Source organism: Sturnus vulgaris, chromosome 27, assembly GCF_052056855.1.
Source record: "Sturnus vulgaris isolate bStuVul1 chromosome 27, bStuVul1.hap1, whole genome shotgun sequence".
NCBI lineage: Eukaryota > Metazoa > Chordata > Aves > Passeriformes > Sturnidae > Sturnus > Sturnus vulgaris.
In genome coordinates this window covers 4,336,103-4,351,589 of record NC_142269.1, presented here as the reverse complement: position 1 = coordinate 4,351,589, position 15,487 = coordinate 4,336,103, and the positions used below count along the sequence as shown (strand labels likewise).

At 42.2% G+C, this 15,487-nt stretch overlaps 1 protein-coding gene and 2 non-coding genes across 3 annotated transcripts; all 3 read left to right on the top strand.

Moving 5' to 3' along the window:
* The first annotated feature begins 177 nt into the window (after positions 1–177).
* TRNAC-GCA (transfer RNA cysteine (anticodon GCA)) lies at positions 178–249 on the top strand. The gene has a single exon. It is a non-coding gene; the product is annotated as a tRNA-Cys (tRNA).
* A 370-nt stretch (positions 250–619) lies between these two features.
* TRNAC-GCA (transfer RNA cysteine (anticodon GCA)) lies at positions 620–691 on the top strand. Its single transcript has one exon. It is a non-coding gene; the product is annotated as a tRNA-Cys (tRNA).
* Positions 692–2,362: 1,671 nt separating this feature from the next.
* CWC25 (CWC25 spliceosome associated protein) lies at positions 2,363–15,211 on the top strand. Its single transcript, XM_088179522.1, has 10 exons — positions 2,363–2,455; positions 3,538–3,710; positions 4,813–5,049; positions 7,002–7,071; positions 8,429–8,556; positions 8,767–8,836; positions 10,337–10,476; positions 12,197–12,283; positions 13,181–13,342; positions 14,535–15,211. Exons 1-10 carry the CDS (start codon positions 2,438–2,440, stop codon positions 14,647–14,649), a joined length of 1,200 nt encoding a protein of 399 aa, XP_088035648.1. The 5' UTR covers positions 2,363–2,437; the 3' UTR covers positions 14,650–15,211.
* Positions 15,212–15,487: the final 276 nt, after the last annotated feature.

Here is a 15,487-nt window from a genome sequence, read left to right as displayed (position 1 = left end):
AAACTGAGCACTGAACCACAGAAATCCTGCAGGAACCCAAGCTCTGGGGCAGGGACAAAGCCCAGACACAAGATTTGTTTCTGTGCAGGTTTGGCTGGGACATTTACCTGCAGTGGGAACAAAACCTGAGCTGGGTTTCAGGGATTTTATTGTTCTTTTTTTGGGAGCAGTGAGACAGGGGGTATAGCTCAGTGGTAGAGCATTTGACTGCAGATCAAGAGGTCCCTGGTTCAACTCCAGGTGCCCCCTCTTTTCCTCTTCTTTTTGCCAAAATTTTGCCAAAGTAAAAATCCCTGGAGAGCTCTGAGCTTGTGCTGTGTGGGGGGCGTTGGTTCTGAGCTGCAGCACCCCAGGATCAGAGAAAAAAAAAAAAAAACTGGGAAAGTTTTGGGGTTGTGCTCTCAGCCCTCACTGTCTGTGTGTCCTTAATTCTCTGTCCTCACCACCAGGATTTCCCATTTTTTCCATCATTCACCACCTTGAACTCCCTGTACCTTTCCCAGGCACTCCCTGGGCTGCACTGGGAGCTGTGAAGGAAAAGAATCCAATCCCTGGAACACAAAACTTTTTTCTTTCCCAATAAATATTTTTCGATTTCCCTGGTGCAGGAGCTGTCCCAGGGGGTATAGCTCAGTGGTAGAGCATTTGACTGCAGATCAAGAGGTCCCTGGTTCAACTCCAGGTGCCCCCTCTTTTGCTGCTTTTTCTCCCTTTTTCCCTCCACAAATCCCTCACACACGGCCCACTGAGAGCCTTTCTTACCCCTCTGAGGTCTTGGAAACCACTTGGTGATCTTTTGGCAAGCCTGAACTCTCAACTTTGCCACGTTCCCCTCTGCTCTCCTGAGCTCTGCACGGCCACACAAACTCAGCAGCTGCCACTCGAGTTTTTCCTGTTGGAGTAATTACCCTTCATTTAAACAGAGAATTCTGTGTATAATGTGTTTCCAGGAGTCACGAGCTGTGCTGAGCTGTTTCCCCCAGGCTCTGTCGCCCAGGCCAGCCCGGTTGGGTGGCTGCGATGACTCAAGGCCATCTTGTGGGTAGCCCCGGGGCTCGAACCCGTGACCCCCGGCCCCGCAGGCGGCAGCGCTGCCCCTGAGCCACGCCCCGGGAGCGGGCATGGGGGGGGGGGGCGGGGGCGCCGCGGGCGCGGTGGCGCGGGGGCAGCGCGGCCGGCTGGGGAGCGCAGGGTCACGGGTTCGAACCCGGCCTGGCCCTGGGGAGTGCGGGGTCTGTCCCGGGAGATCACAGGATCCAAACTGGGAGATCACAGGATCCAAACTGGGAGATCACTGCTGGTATCCCAGGAGATCATAGGCTCCAAACTGGGAGATCACTGCTGGTATCCCGGGATAACACAGGCTCCAAACTGGGAGATCACTGCTGGTATCCCGGGATAACACAGGCTCCAAACTGGGAGATCACTGCTGGTATCCCGGGATAACACAGGCTCCAAACTGGGAGATCACTGCTGGTATCCCGGGATAACACAGGCTCCAAACTGGGAGATCACCGGGTGTATCCCAGGAGATCACTGCTGGTATCCCGGGATATCACAGGATCCAAACTGGGAGATCACTGCTGGTATCCCGGGATAACACAGGCTCCAAACTGGGAGATCACTGCTGGTATCCCGGGATAACACAGGCTCCAAACTGGGAGATCACTGCTGGTATCCCGGGAGATCACCGGCTGTATCCCAAGAGGTTCCCCAGCTCTGCCCCGCCCCGGCACAGGAGATCCTTCCTTAGCTCTACCCCACCACAGACCGGGAGGTGCCAGGTCCTGACCCAGCCCGGGCACCACCGGAGATGCCAGAACCGCCCGGCTCTGCCCCGGGGCGGGTTGTGCGCCAATGAACTCGTCACTCTGGCACCAAAGGTCCGAGCCAGAGGCGCTGCCCGTGCCCTCCGCGCGTTGCTGGGGTGAGCACAGCCTGCCAGACTCGTTCCGTGCCTGTAGGTGCTTTTGGAGTTACTCACTTCATCATTTCCAGGCGTTTCTTTGGGATTGCTGCAACCAGCCTCATTTGAAACAGGCTCAGATCTTGTCTTAATTCCCTGGAAGTGCCCAAGGCCAGGTTGGACTGGGCTTGGAGCAAACTGGAACGGTGGAAGGTGTCCCTGTCCATGGCAAGGGGCGGATGATGGATGGATGAACTTTGGGGTCCCTCCCCTCCCAAACCACGCTGGATTCCATGAACGGAACGAAAACACCCCCAAGGCCGGTACTGAGGGGCCTCCCCGCCGGTTCTTTCTCTCCCTCCTCCTTCCGCATCGCTCCTACTGCGCGCCGCCATCTTCCCCGCCGCTTCAGCGGCGCGCCGGAAGTGATGCATGAAGGAGGAAGAGACGCGCGGAACACAAGCGGCGGCGCGCTGATGACGTATTTCCTGTCCCGGTAGAGGCGGGGGACGCGTTCGACCGGCGGCCGCGATGGGAGGGGGAGACCTGGTGAGGGGAACCGGGTGGGGCTGGGAAGGGAGTGAGGGAACCGGAGGGGGCGGTGAGAGGGGAATGGGAGAACCGGGAAGGAGACCTGGGGAGGGGAACTGCGGGGACTGCGAGGGGAACCGAGGAGAGACCTCGTGAGAGGAACCGGGAGGGCTGGGAGGAGAGTGAGGGAACCGGGGGGGTGAGAGGGGAATGGGGGCAAGGAGACCTGGTGAGGGGAACTGGGGGGACTGAGCGGGAAATGGGGGGAGACCTGGTGAGGGGAACCGGGTGGGACTGAGAGGGGAACGGGAAAGCATGAAGGGGGCCGGGGGGGCTGAGGGGAAGCAGGAACTGAGGGGGACCGGGAGGGGCTCAGAGAGTTCAGGTGGTCTGGGGGTCATTGGGGGAGGGAGAGGGGCTGGGGGGGCTGAGGGGAGCTGGGGAGGGGTCGGGAAGGGAGCATGGGGGGTCTGAGGGGAGACTGAGGGGGGGCAGCGGGTATTGAAGGGGGCCAGGGGGGTGAGAGGGGTCGGGAGGGCTCTGAGGGGGGGTTGGAGGGGTCGTGGGGGGCTGAGGAAGGGCTGAGAGGAGCCCGGCGGTGCTGACGGGGCTGCAGGGCAGGAACGCGCAGTTTCCCCGGGACCTGAGGCCGCTCCCAGGGCCAGGGGAGCTGCGGGTCCATTCTCCGGGCCTGGCTCCCGGTGTTGGTGGGCTGGGCCCTGGCTGCTTGGTGCCAATCCCGGTGCCAATGCCGATTCTGATCCCAGTGCCAATCCTGGTGCCAGTGCCATTTCCAATGCCGGTGTTAATCCTGGTTCTGATCCCAGTGTCAGCCCTGGTTCTGATCCCGATGCCAGTCCCAGTTCTGATCCCAGTGCCAGTGCTGGTTCTGATCCTGGTGCCAATCCCAGTTCTGATCCTGATGCTAATCCCGGTGTCAATCCCAGTTCTGATCCTGATGCCAATCCCTGTGCCAATGCCGGTTCTGATCCCGGTGCCAATCCCGGTTCTGATCCCGGTGCCAATGCCGGTTCCGATCCCGATGCCAATCCTAGTTCCAATCCCGATTCTGATCCCGGTGCCATTCCGTGTCTCTGCAGAACCTGAAGAAGAGCTGGCACCCGCAGACGCTGCGCAATGTGGAGAAGGTGTGGAAGGCGGAGCAGAAGCATGAGGCCGAGAGGAAGAAGATCGAGGAGCTGCAGCGGGAGCTGCAGGAGGAGCGGGCGCGGGAGGAGATGCAGCGCTACGCCGAGGACATGGGCACCGTGCGGTGAGAGGGGGTGGCACGGGGACAGCACACGGGTGGCATCGGATGGCATGGGGATGGCATGGGGGATGACATTGGGGTGGCACGGGGACAGCACAGGGGTGGCGTGGGGATGACATTGGGATGGCATGGGGGATGACATTGGGATGGCACAGGGGTGACATGGCAGTGGTGTGGGAGACAGCATGGAGATGGCATAGGGATGTCATGGTAATAGCATGGGGATGGCAGAGGGATGGCATGGGGGACACCATGGGAATAGCATGGGGATGGCACAGGGTGGCATAGGGATAGCATGGGGATAGTATGGAGCTGGCATGGGGGATGGCATGGGGACAGCAAAGAGCACAGGGAATGCCACGGGGACAGCACAGGGGACAGGACAGAGAACACGGGGACAGCACAGGGGACAGCACAGAGAGCACAGGGACAGCACAGGGGACAGCACAGAGCACAGGGAATGCCATGGGGACAGCACAGAGAACACGGGGACAGCACAGGGGACAGCACAGAGAGCGCAGGGACAGCACAGGGGACAGCCAAGCCTGCTCTGGGGTGGGGTGGGGTGGTGCTGCCCGTGTCCCTGGCACAGCCATGGGGACAGTGGCTCTGCTGCTCAAGGAATGGGCTGGGCTGGAAGGGACATCAAAGGCCAGGCAGTGCCACCCCTGCCATGGCAGGGACACCTCCCACTGTCCCTGTAGCCTTGTCCAGCCTGGCCTTGGACACTGCCAGGGATCCAGGGGCAGCCACAGCTGCTCTGGGATTTCTATTCCATCCTCTCCCCTCCTTCCCAGGGAGGAATTCCTTCCCAAAATCCCATCCAGCCCTGCCCTCTGTCAATTCAAACCCATTCCCTGTGTCCTGTCCCTCTGTCCCTTGTCCCAAATCCCTGTCCAGCTCTCCTGGAGCCCCTGTCAGGTACTGAAATCCCCCAACCAGGTCACCCCAAAGCTTTCCCAGACTGAACAATCCCAACCCTCCCCATCCTTTGGGTTTCCAACACCAAACCACCCCCACTCACCCCACCTTGAACCTTCCAGCTTATCCTGGAAGCACCAGAATAAATCCAAATTATTCTTTTATTTTAATTTTTTTGGCCCAGGAAGCGTGAGGAGAAGCTGGAGTGGATGTACCAGGGCCCCGGGGGAATGGTGAACAGGGATGAATACCTGCTGGGCCGCCCTGTGGACAAATTCATCCTGGACAAGGTTGGGGACAAGGACACTGCTGGCTCTGGGGACACGGGGCTGCTGCCTGGATCCATCTTTGCCAGGGCTGGGGCCAGCTCTGTGCTGGACATGGCCACCAAGATCCGAGAGGACCCGCTCTTCATGATCAGGTGAGGGGGAAACAGAGGGCGCCCTTCACACCTCTGCTCAGGTCACTGGTGTCTGCAGGACATCTGAACATATCTGAGGATGTTTGGAGTATGTTTGGAGTATATTTAAAGTATATTTGGAGTATATTTAAAGTATATTTATATTTAAAGCATATTAAAAGTACGTTTAAAGTATATTTGGAGTATATTTAAAGTATATTTGGAGTATATTTAAAGTATATTTGTATTTAAAGCATATTAAAAGTACATTTAAATTTATTTGGAGTATATTTGAAGTATATTTCTATTTAAAGCATATTAAAAGTACATTTAAATTTATTTGAAGTATATTTAAAGTATATTTATAGTATATTAAAATATATTTAAAGTATATAGTATACATTTAAAGCATATTTAAAGCATATTTTAAGTATATTTTAAGTATATTTTAAGTATATTAAAAAGATATTTAAAGCATATTTAAAGCATATTTAAAGCATATTTTAAGTATATTTTAAGTATATTAAAATATATTTAAATTATATGTATAGTATATTTATATTTAAAGCATATTAAAATATATATTTAAAGTATATTCATAGTATATTTATATTTGAGGTATATTTGAAGTATATTTGAAGTATATTTGAGGTATATTTGAAGTATATTTGAAGTATATTTATAGTATATTTATATTTAAAGCATATTTAAAGTACATTTAAATTTATTTAAAGTATATTTTAAGTATGTTTTAAGTATATTAAAAATATATTTAAAGTATATTCATAGTATATTTATATTTAAAGCATATTTAAAGTATACTTGAAGTATATTATAAATATATTTAAAGTAGATAGTATATTTATATTTTAAGCATATTTTAAGCATATTTGAAGTATATTTGAAGTATATTAAAAATATATTTAAAGTATATAGTATATTTATATTTGAAGTATATTTAAAGTCTATTAAAAGTATATTAAAATATATTTAAAGCATATTTAAGTATGTTTCAATTGGCAATCACAACCCTCACATTGTTTGGTGCAGGGGCTGGGAAATTCAGATTAAACCAAGGCACTTGGTTTGAAAGGCTGCTGAGAAAGGCAGGAGCCTGTCCTGAAATGGAAAATATAAATCTCTTCTCTATAAATTTTGATTTATATTCTCTATAATTTTTGATTTAAAATGATAATTTTGAAATTAAGGAGCTTTCAGGCAGAGATGGGAATAGGGATAACAGATCTTTACTGGGAAAAATTAAAATAGGTAACAGTGAAATGCAACAACTCCAGAGTTATTTATTCCATGAAAAATGGGTGGGGCTGGGGCACAGAGATTTAAAAAAGTGATTTTTACCTGCCTTGCATTGGTAAAATTTAAATTAATTTATCTATAAATTAGCATTGATGTACTTAGGAATTGAAATTTCTGTGTCTATGAATTGAAGTGAATGTATTTGTACATTTACATTTCTGTATCATGAATTTAAAGGTTTAGATATCAACACATTTAAATTTCCTTATCTATAAGTTTAAACTTAAAGACAAATTAAATCCATTTAATTCTTTAAATTAAATAAATATATAAATTTGAATTCCTATATCTCTAAACTGATATTTATATGTCTATACATTTAAATCTCTTTATCTATGAATTTAAACTTAAAGATAAATTAAATGGATTTAATTATTTAAATTAAATATATATATATATATATATATATAAATTTGAATTCTTATATATCTAAACTGACATTTATATGTCTACACATTTAAATTTCTTCATCTATAATTGAAAATTTATATCTATAATTGAAAATTTATATCTATAATTAAAAATTTTGTTGGGCTGGGCCACAGCACAGAGGGGGAAGGGCTTTAAAACATCCCAAAGTGGTTTTTTTACCTGCCTTGCATTGGTGAAATGTGATCAAAACTCTGATTTTTATTTTTTTTTTATTCCTGCTTTAGGAAGAGGGAGGAGGAAAAGAAAAGAGAAGTTTTGAACAACCCAGTGAAAATGAAGAAAATCAAAGCCTTGGTAGGTGTGAGGAGCAAAAAAAATCAGAATTTTTAAATGTATGAATTTAAATTTATAAATTTCAGAAATTGGAAGACGTTTAGAAATGTCTTCACATTTTTCTATTTCTTGTAAAGATTTTTTTTTTTGGCTCAGGTTTTGTGCCAGGAGGGCAAAAAAATCAGAATTTCCATAGTTCAGGATGAGGAGCTGAGCTGTTTATTCCTTAAACTCCTCAATTTTGAGAGTTCAATGAAATTTTCTGCTTTTAAATTTCTTATTTTTTTATAAATACCTACATTTTTATGAAGTTTATTTCTCTTGTAAACAATGCAAAGACATTTTTTACACCTTGAAATGGAAAAATTCTGCCAATCTCTTGACTTTTATAGATGTGTTATTTTCTAAATGTATGATTTAAATTGTAATTTTATATTCTAAAAATCGTATAATAGATGTAAGGTGTAATATATAATAATACAATATAATATAATATGTGGTATAATATGATATAATGCAATGTAATTTGATGTAATATAATAATATATTACTATATTAATATATTAATATATTAATATAATATAATAATATATAATAATATAATATAATATATTAATGTAATATAATAATATATAATATATCGTAACATATAAATATAATATAATCATAGAATATAATATATTATAATAATATTTAATATAATCTAATATAGAATATAATATAATCATAGAATATAATGTAATATTATAATAATATATACTATAATATTATAATAAAATAGAATATAATAATAATATAATATAGTAATATAATATAAAATAAAAGAATATATAAATAATATAGTACTACAATATAATGTAATATAATGTAATATAATATAATAATATTTTAATATTATAATATAATACAATAACATAATATATAATATTATAAAATATTTTATGATATATTATATAGCATAATTATATATAATATAATAATAGAATATTATATAATATTGTATTATAATATAGTATAAGGTATGATATGATATAATATAATATATGATGTCATATAATGTAATATATAATTTGATATTACATAATAAAATATAATGTAACAATATGCTATAATGTAATGTAATAGAAATAATATCTTGTACTATAACATCATATATTATATAATATATTTCTATTTTCATATTTAAATTATCATTCTTTTAAAATCTAATTTAAATTACCATTTTTACAAACGCCCGCAGGCGTTTTTTTCTATCCCTTATAAATATTTTTTTTCCTTTTTATTTTTTTTTTCCTCTGCTTTTCTCCTCTTTTTCCCTGAGATCCCGAAGTGATTTTTTTTTTTTTTTTAATTTTTTTTTTTTTTTTTGCCTTTTCAGCTGCAGAACAGTTTGGATAAAAAGGAGAGGAAGAAGAAGAAGGAGAAGAAGAAGAAGCACAAGAAACATCGACGGCGCAGCTCCAGCAGCGACAGCTCCAGCTCTGAGCACGGCAGGGCCAGGAACAGGTGAGATTCCCATTTGGATGGAAATTTTACTTTCATTTCCTGCTCCTTCTTGCTGAATTTTGGCCTCCTAATTAATGCCTTTAATTAATATTTCACTCAGTGTGTTGGCTCGCATCGTTAAGGCGTGATAGGAGGAGTTCAATGGGTAAAAAAATGGATTTATTCTCGTTATTTATTTGATTCAACAGGGATTTGTTTTCTTTTTTTTAGGTCTCAGAAAAGAGTGGAGAGCTCCTCCTGCAAGGCTGCTCCTTCCAAAATCCCAGGATATGGATTACAGGTACACATGGGACAGGGAAAAGCAGGAATTTGGGAAAAAAAAAACCCAGATTGTTCCTTCCAAAATCCCAGGATGTGGTTACAGGTACATGTGGGACAGGGAAAAGCAGGAATTTGGGAAAAAAACCCAGATTGTTCCTTCCAAAATCCCAGGATATGGATTACAGGTATACATGGGACAGGGAAAAGCAGGAATTTGGGAATTGCTGCAGGAGCCAGGACAGGAATAAATAAATTTTAGATTCAATTTGGAGCCATCTAAGCCTTGAAATTCAGATTATTCAGAGATTGATTCAGTGGAATTTGCTTGGAAATCAGGGTGAGGTTTGTTCAAATGTTCCTGATTATCCATGGAATGATGGAATGGATGGGAAGGGACATCAAAACCTTTCCAAAGGACATCAAATTCCTTCCAAAATCCCAGGATGTGGTTACAGGGACACCTGGGACAGGGAAAAGCAGGAATTTGGGAATTGCTGAGTAGCCAGAACAGGAATAAATAAATTTTGGGTTCAATTTGGAGCCATCTGAGCCTTGAATTTATTTTTCTCTCCAGGAATGGGTTGCTGTGGTGGCTGCCTTCATCATTACAGTTTTTCCTTGTGGGAATTTACAAACTGCTTCCAGCTTAGGGGCTAAACCAGATTTTATAGGGCATTACTTTTATAGTGTGGAAATGGAATGGGATGGAAATGGAATAGGAATGTAGAAATGGAATAGGAATGTAGAAATGGAATAGGAATGTAGAAATGGAATAGGAATGTAGAAATGGAATAGGAATAGGAATATAGAAATGGAATGGAATAGGAATGTGGAAATGGAATAGGAATATGGAAATGGAATAGAAATATGGAAATGGAATAGAAATATGGAAATGGAATAGAAATATGGAAATGGAATAGAAATATGGAAATGGAATAGAAATATGGAAATGGAATAGAAATATGGAAATGGAATAGAAATATGGAAATGGAATAGAAATATGGGAATGGAATAGAAATATGGAAATGGAATAGAAATATGGGAATGGAATAGAAATATGGGAATGGAATAGAAATAGGGAAATGGAATAGGAATAGGAATATAGAAATGGAATAGGAATAGGAATATGGGAATGGAACAGGAATATGGAAATGGAACAGGAATATGGAAATGGAACAGGAATAGGGAAGTGGAATGGAATAGAAATAGGGAAATGGAATAGACATATAGAAATGGAATGGAATAGAGTAGAATAGAATGGAATTGGAATGGGAATGGGAATGGGAATGGAATTGGAATGGAATAGAAATGGATTTGGAATGGAATGGAATTGGAATGGAATGGATTTGGAATAGAATTGGAATGGAATGGAATGGAATACACATGATATGATATGAGATTACACAATACTCCATGTTATATAATATGATGTATAGGTCTGATACACTGTGCTGTATGGTCCCATATAGGATACAATGTAATTGCTCTCCCTGAGCTGTGTCTGCACTGTGTGTTGCAGGTGAGGGACCCTGAGCTGGGCAGGAGCCCCCCAGGGCAGCCCAGGGAGCGCTCCCGGAGCCCCCAGGGCCACCAGGGCCACCAGCAGGGCCACCAGGACCAGCAGCAGGACGAGTGCAGCAGGAGGAGCCACAGCAGGCAGTGAGTGGGGCTGGGGAGCCCAGCCCTGTCTGTGGCCATTGATCCTGGCCATTGATCCTGCACCAATCAGTGCCCACAGCTGGCCTGGAGCTCGCACTGTTTCTCTTCTCAGAGCTAAGATTTTGCTCTTTAAGGCACTTCAAACGTATTTTATTTAATTAAAATTAACGTTTTTGCTTCTGTTTCGTGTCTGTGCAGCTGAAGAATATTTCTGCTTATTTAAAACTAAAGCTCACACCTCTGTTCATGCCTGTGGCTTCGTGTGCTTGAATTTCTCTGAAGGTTTTTGATTGAATTCTTGCATTTTGTTCTCTCTCTGAGACACTCAGAGAGGCTCTGGTTTCACACTGCAACACCTGTTATATACAATAGATATAAAATATATAATATAAAATATAAAATATACAATAAATGTATAATATAGAACATATTATATAAAATATATAATATAGAATATACAATATATAACATACAATATACAATATAGAATATATAACCCGTAATGTATATAAATAAAATAATAGATAAGAATATATAAAATAAAATATACAAAATTATATATAATATGTATTTGTAAATTTTATATATTATATATAATATTTATATGTTATATATGTATATAGAATAAATGATATCTAATATATAAAATAAATAGTAAATATATAATAAATACAGTAATAATTTATTTAATACAGATAAAATTATCAAAGCAGGTATTTGTTGTTTGCTGGTGGAATCCCAGTTCTCTTCTAACTGATCATTCAGAGCTAATTCAATTAAATTTAATTTATCTTTAATGGTGAAACAAAGATAATTTAATGAAAGATATATTTATGGTAATAAATATAAATAATAAGTGTATATAATATAATATAAAAATAAAATAATAAATATATAAAAATAAGAAATATATAAATAAAGTAATAAATATATAATATATAAAAATCGAATAATATATAAATATATAAAATAAAATACATAAAATTATATATAATATATTAATATATAATTCTCTTCTAACTGATCATTCAGAACTAATTCAATTAAATTTAAATTATCTTTAATGGTAAAGATAATTTAATGAAAGATACATTTATGGTAATAAATATAAATAATAAATATATATAATATAATATATAAATAAAATAATAAATATATAGATAGAGTGATAAATATACAAATAAAGTAATAAATACATAATATAAAAAAGAATAATATATGAATAAATAGAATACATAAAATTATATATAATATATTAATATATAATTCTCTTCTAACTGATAATTCAGAACTAATTCAATTAAATTTAAATTATCTTTAATGGTAAAGATAATTTAATGAAAGATATATTTATGGTAATAAATATGAATTAGGAATATATATAGTATAATATATAAAATTATAAATATATGAATAAAATTATAAATATATAAATATATGAATAAAATAATAAATATATAAACAAAATAATAAATATAGAAATAAAATAATAAATATAGAAATAAAACAAGAAAAATATAAATATATACTATATAAAAATAAAATAATATATAAAATAAAATACATGAAATGATATCTAATATATTAATATATTCAAAGGGATCATTGAGAGCTGTTAAATGAAAAGCCTCAGGGAATGTTTGGGAGGGGGATTTTTGGGATTTGGGGGATTTTTGGGATTTGGGGATTTTGGTGCTAACAGGGCTGGTTTGGGTTGCAGGCACAGCAGCCGTGAGGAGAAGAGCAGAGCCAGGAACCCTTCCCCCAAAAAAAGCTTCAGGCGCCAGCAGCCCTCAGGTTACACCAGGTGAGTGTCCTGGGCACACCTGGGGACACATGGGGACACACCTGGGGACACCTGAGCACACCTGGGCACACCTGCGGACACACCTGGGGGCACACCTGGGCACACCTGGGCCACAGCTGGGCACACCTGGGGACACGCCTGGGCACACCTGGGGACACCTGGGGACACACTGGGCACACCTGAGCACACCTGAGGACACCTGGGGACACCTGGGCACACCTGGGGACCAGGATTTCCTCTGCTGATGGGAGTGGGATGGGTGGAACAGCCAGAAAAATCCCATAGAAAAAATCCCATAGAAAATCCTATAGAAAAAAAAATCTCACAAAAAATCTCACAGAAAATGCCACAGAAAAAAATCCCACAGAAAATCTCAAGGAAAATCCTGCAGAAAAATCTCACAGAAAATCCCATAGGAAAATCCCATAGAAAAATCTCACAGAAAATCCCATAGGAAAATCCCATAGAAAAAAAATCTCACAGAAAATGCCACAGAAAATCCCATGGAAAATCCCACACAAGATCCCACAGAAAATCCCACAGAAAATCCCATAGAAAAATGCCATGAAAAATCCCACAGAAAAAATCCCCCCCCCAAAAAAATTTAATTTTTCCTTTTTTTTCCATCAGTCAAAAGGGGATCCTGACAGCATCATCTTAGAGATCAATTAAAACCAATTAAGGGTAAAATTAAATCAGAGAGGGAGAAAAAAAAAATAATTCCTGCTGGGGATGTGAGATATTCCCAAATATCCTCACAAGTTTTGAACCTTTTCCAACCTCAACAATTCCATGATCCCAAAATTTGGGAGGTGAGGGATGTGGGGCTGCTGCTGCTTCCCAGAAAAAAAAAAAAAAAAAAAAAAATTTCTCCAAACAAGTTTTCCACCCAAACAGAAAAATCTCAGCTGAGGAGCTGGAGAGGAAGAGGCAGGAAATGATGGAAAATGCCAAGTGGAGGGAGGAGGAGAGAGCCAACAACCTCAGGAAGCACCGCAGGGAGGAGGAGCTGGAGAAGGAGCTGCAGAAACTCGACACCAGGGATGGGAAATTCTTCCAGTGAGTTTTTACCCCCTCATCCAAGGGCAATCCAAGCTTTTGGGATGGCTGAAATTGTGGAATTATACATTTCCCCTGTGTCCTGCAGAGCTGCTCTTCACAAATTTCCCCCTCAGCCCAAAAAATTCCTTCTTGCACTTCCCAAATTTTCCCCTTAACCCAAAAAATTGATTCTTGCTCTTCCCAAATTTTCCCCTTAACCCCAAAAATTGATTCTTGCTCTTCCCAAATTTTCCCCTTAACCCAAAAAATTGATTCTTGCTCTTCCCAAATTTTCCCCTTAACCCCAAAAATTGATTCTTGCTCTTCCCAAATTTCCACCTCAGCCCATTCCCAAATTTGCCCCCCAACCCAAAAAATTCCTTCTTGCTCTTCCCAAATTTCCACCTCAGCCCATTCCCAAATTTGCCCCCCAACCCAAAAAATTGGTTCTTGCTCTTCCCAAATTTCCACCTCAGCCCATTCCCAAATTTGCCCCCCAACCCAAAAAATTGCTTCTTGCTCTTCCCAAATTTTCCCCTCAACCCTAAAAATTCCTTCTTGCTGTACCCAAATTTCTCCTCAACCCAAAAATTCCTTCTTGCTGTTCCTGAATTTCCCCCTCAGCCCATTCCCAAATTTCCCCCCAACCCAAAAAATTGTTTCTTCCTGTTCCCAAATTTGCCCCTCAACCCAAAAAATTGCTTCTTGCTCTTCCCAAATTTCCCCCTCGACCCAAAAAATTGCTTCTTGCTAATTAGGAGTCCGAGCCAAGCTGGGCATTTGGTGATGTTTGGTCACCCTGGGAGTGCTTTATATGGAGATATTTAGAAATTTTCAGGTTTTGGGAACTTGGAACAGTTTGAGGCCTGCAAGTCCCTGTGAGTGTGTGGGACTGGAGTCTGTGTTTGAGCTCGGATTAATTTAATCCCTTGTGCTCATGGCAGCAAAGCCCTGAGGCTGCCCAGAGCCGACATCCCCAAATCACAGAATCCTGGCGTGGTTTGGGTGGGAAGGGACCTGAAATCCCCCCCTTGGCATGTCAGGGCCACCTCCCCCTGTCCCAGGGATGGATCAGCCACACCTTCCCCTGGGAATTCCATTCCAGCCCTTGCCAGGAAGGAATTCCCTCCCGATATCCAGTGTCTAAGGCAAAGCTGCTCTCCTGGAGTGTCAGAGCTGTGATTTCTCCCTGTGCTCCCATTCCCTGCAGCCGCCTGAAGCTGGAGAGTGCCTCCACCTCCAGCCTGGAGGATCGGGTCAAACGCAACATCCACTCCCTGCAGAGGACTCCTGCAGCCTTGGAAAAGAATTTTATGCAGAGGTGAAAGCTGTGCCGGCCCTGCCCCCGGGCAGGAGCTCGGTGGATATTTGTTTCCAGAGGTGAGAGGTGTCCTGGAGCAATTCCAGCTCCCAGAGAGGCGCCGGGTCCCGAGGCTGAGCCCTCGTGTTCCCAGAGCTTCTCCTGCTGTCCCCACCCTGGGCCGGTGTCACTTTTGTACATCAAAACCCAGCTGGGCCGGGTGGTCGCTGCTTCCTCCTGGGCCAGAGCTGAAGATTTATTTTTGTAAATCCTTAAAATCCAGAGCAGAGTTGATCCACACGTGAGGTAATTCCATGGAATTGGACAGAACTCCACGGATCCTGTTCCACACTGTCACCGTTTGTATCCACACCTCACAGTGTGCTGTCATTTGGTGGCTCACAGATTTATTTCGTTTATTTCATTACTCTTTGACCCAAAAGAAGCAGTTTCTGAGGGAAATAAGGGAATGAGCAGAGCCTAGCTGACACAGCAAATACTTCTCTGGGATTTTGTAATGTAAGTAATGTGTATATGTACAGCAGTGTAGATTTATTTTGCCTTTTTAATTAAGAAACTTCACTGTCGTTTGTTAAATGTCCTTTGTGGCTCCTGGGGGTGGGGATGGGAGGGGCGGGGGTGAATTGGCTGAGGGGGTGGAGGGGTCGGTGAGGGTTCGGGAGGCTGCAGCCGCCCCTTCTCGGGTGTGTCCAGCCCGCAGGACGCGCCCCGGGGCCGGAGGGGTCCCAGTTGTCCCCCCGAGGGTCCCGGCGGGGTCCCCGCGCAGCCGCGGGCCCTTTAAACGGCGGCGGGTGACGTGTGTAACAGCCCATTCATAATTCCAGCCGCCTCGCTGCTGATTG

What these genes read in the sequence shown, in the direction of transcription:
- CWC25 (XM_088179522.1), top strand. An exon ending in TCCCAGGATATGGATTACAG is followed by an intron (nt 8,837 to 10,336) that starts GTACACATGGGA and finishes TGTGTGTTGCAG; the next exon opens with GTGAGGGACCCTGAGCTGGG. An exon ending in CAGCCCTCAGGTTACACCAG is followed by an intron (nt 12,284 to 13,180) that starts GTGAGTGTCCTG and finishes CCACCCAAACAG; the next exon opens with AAAAATCTCAGCTGAGGAGC.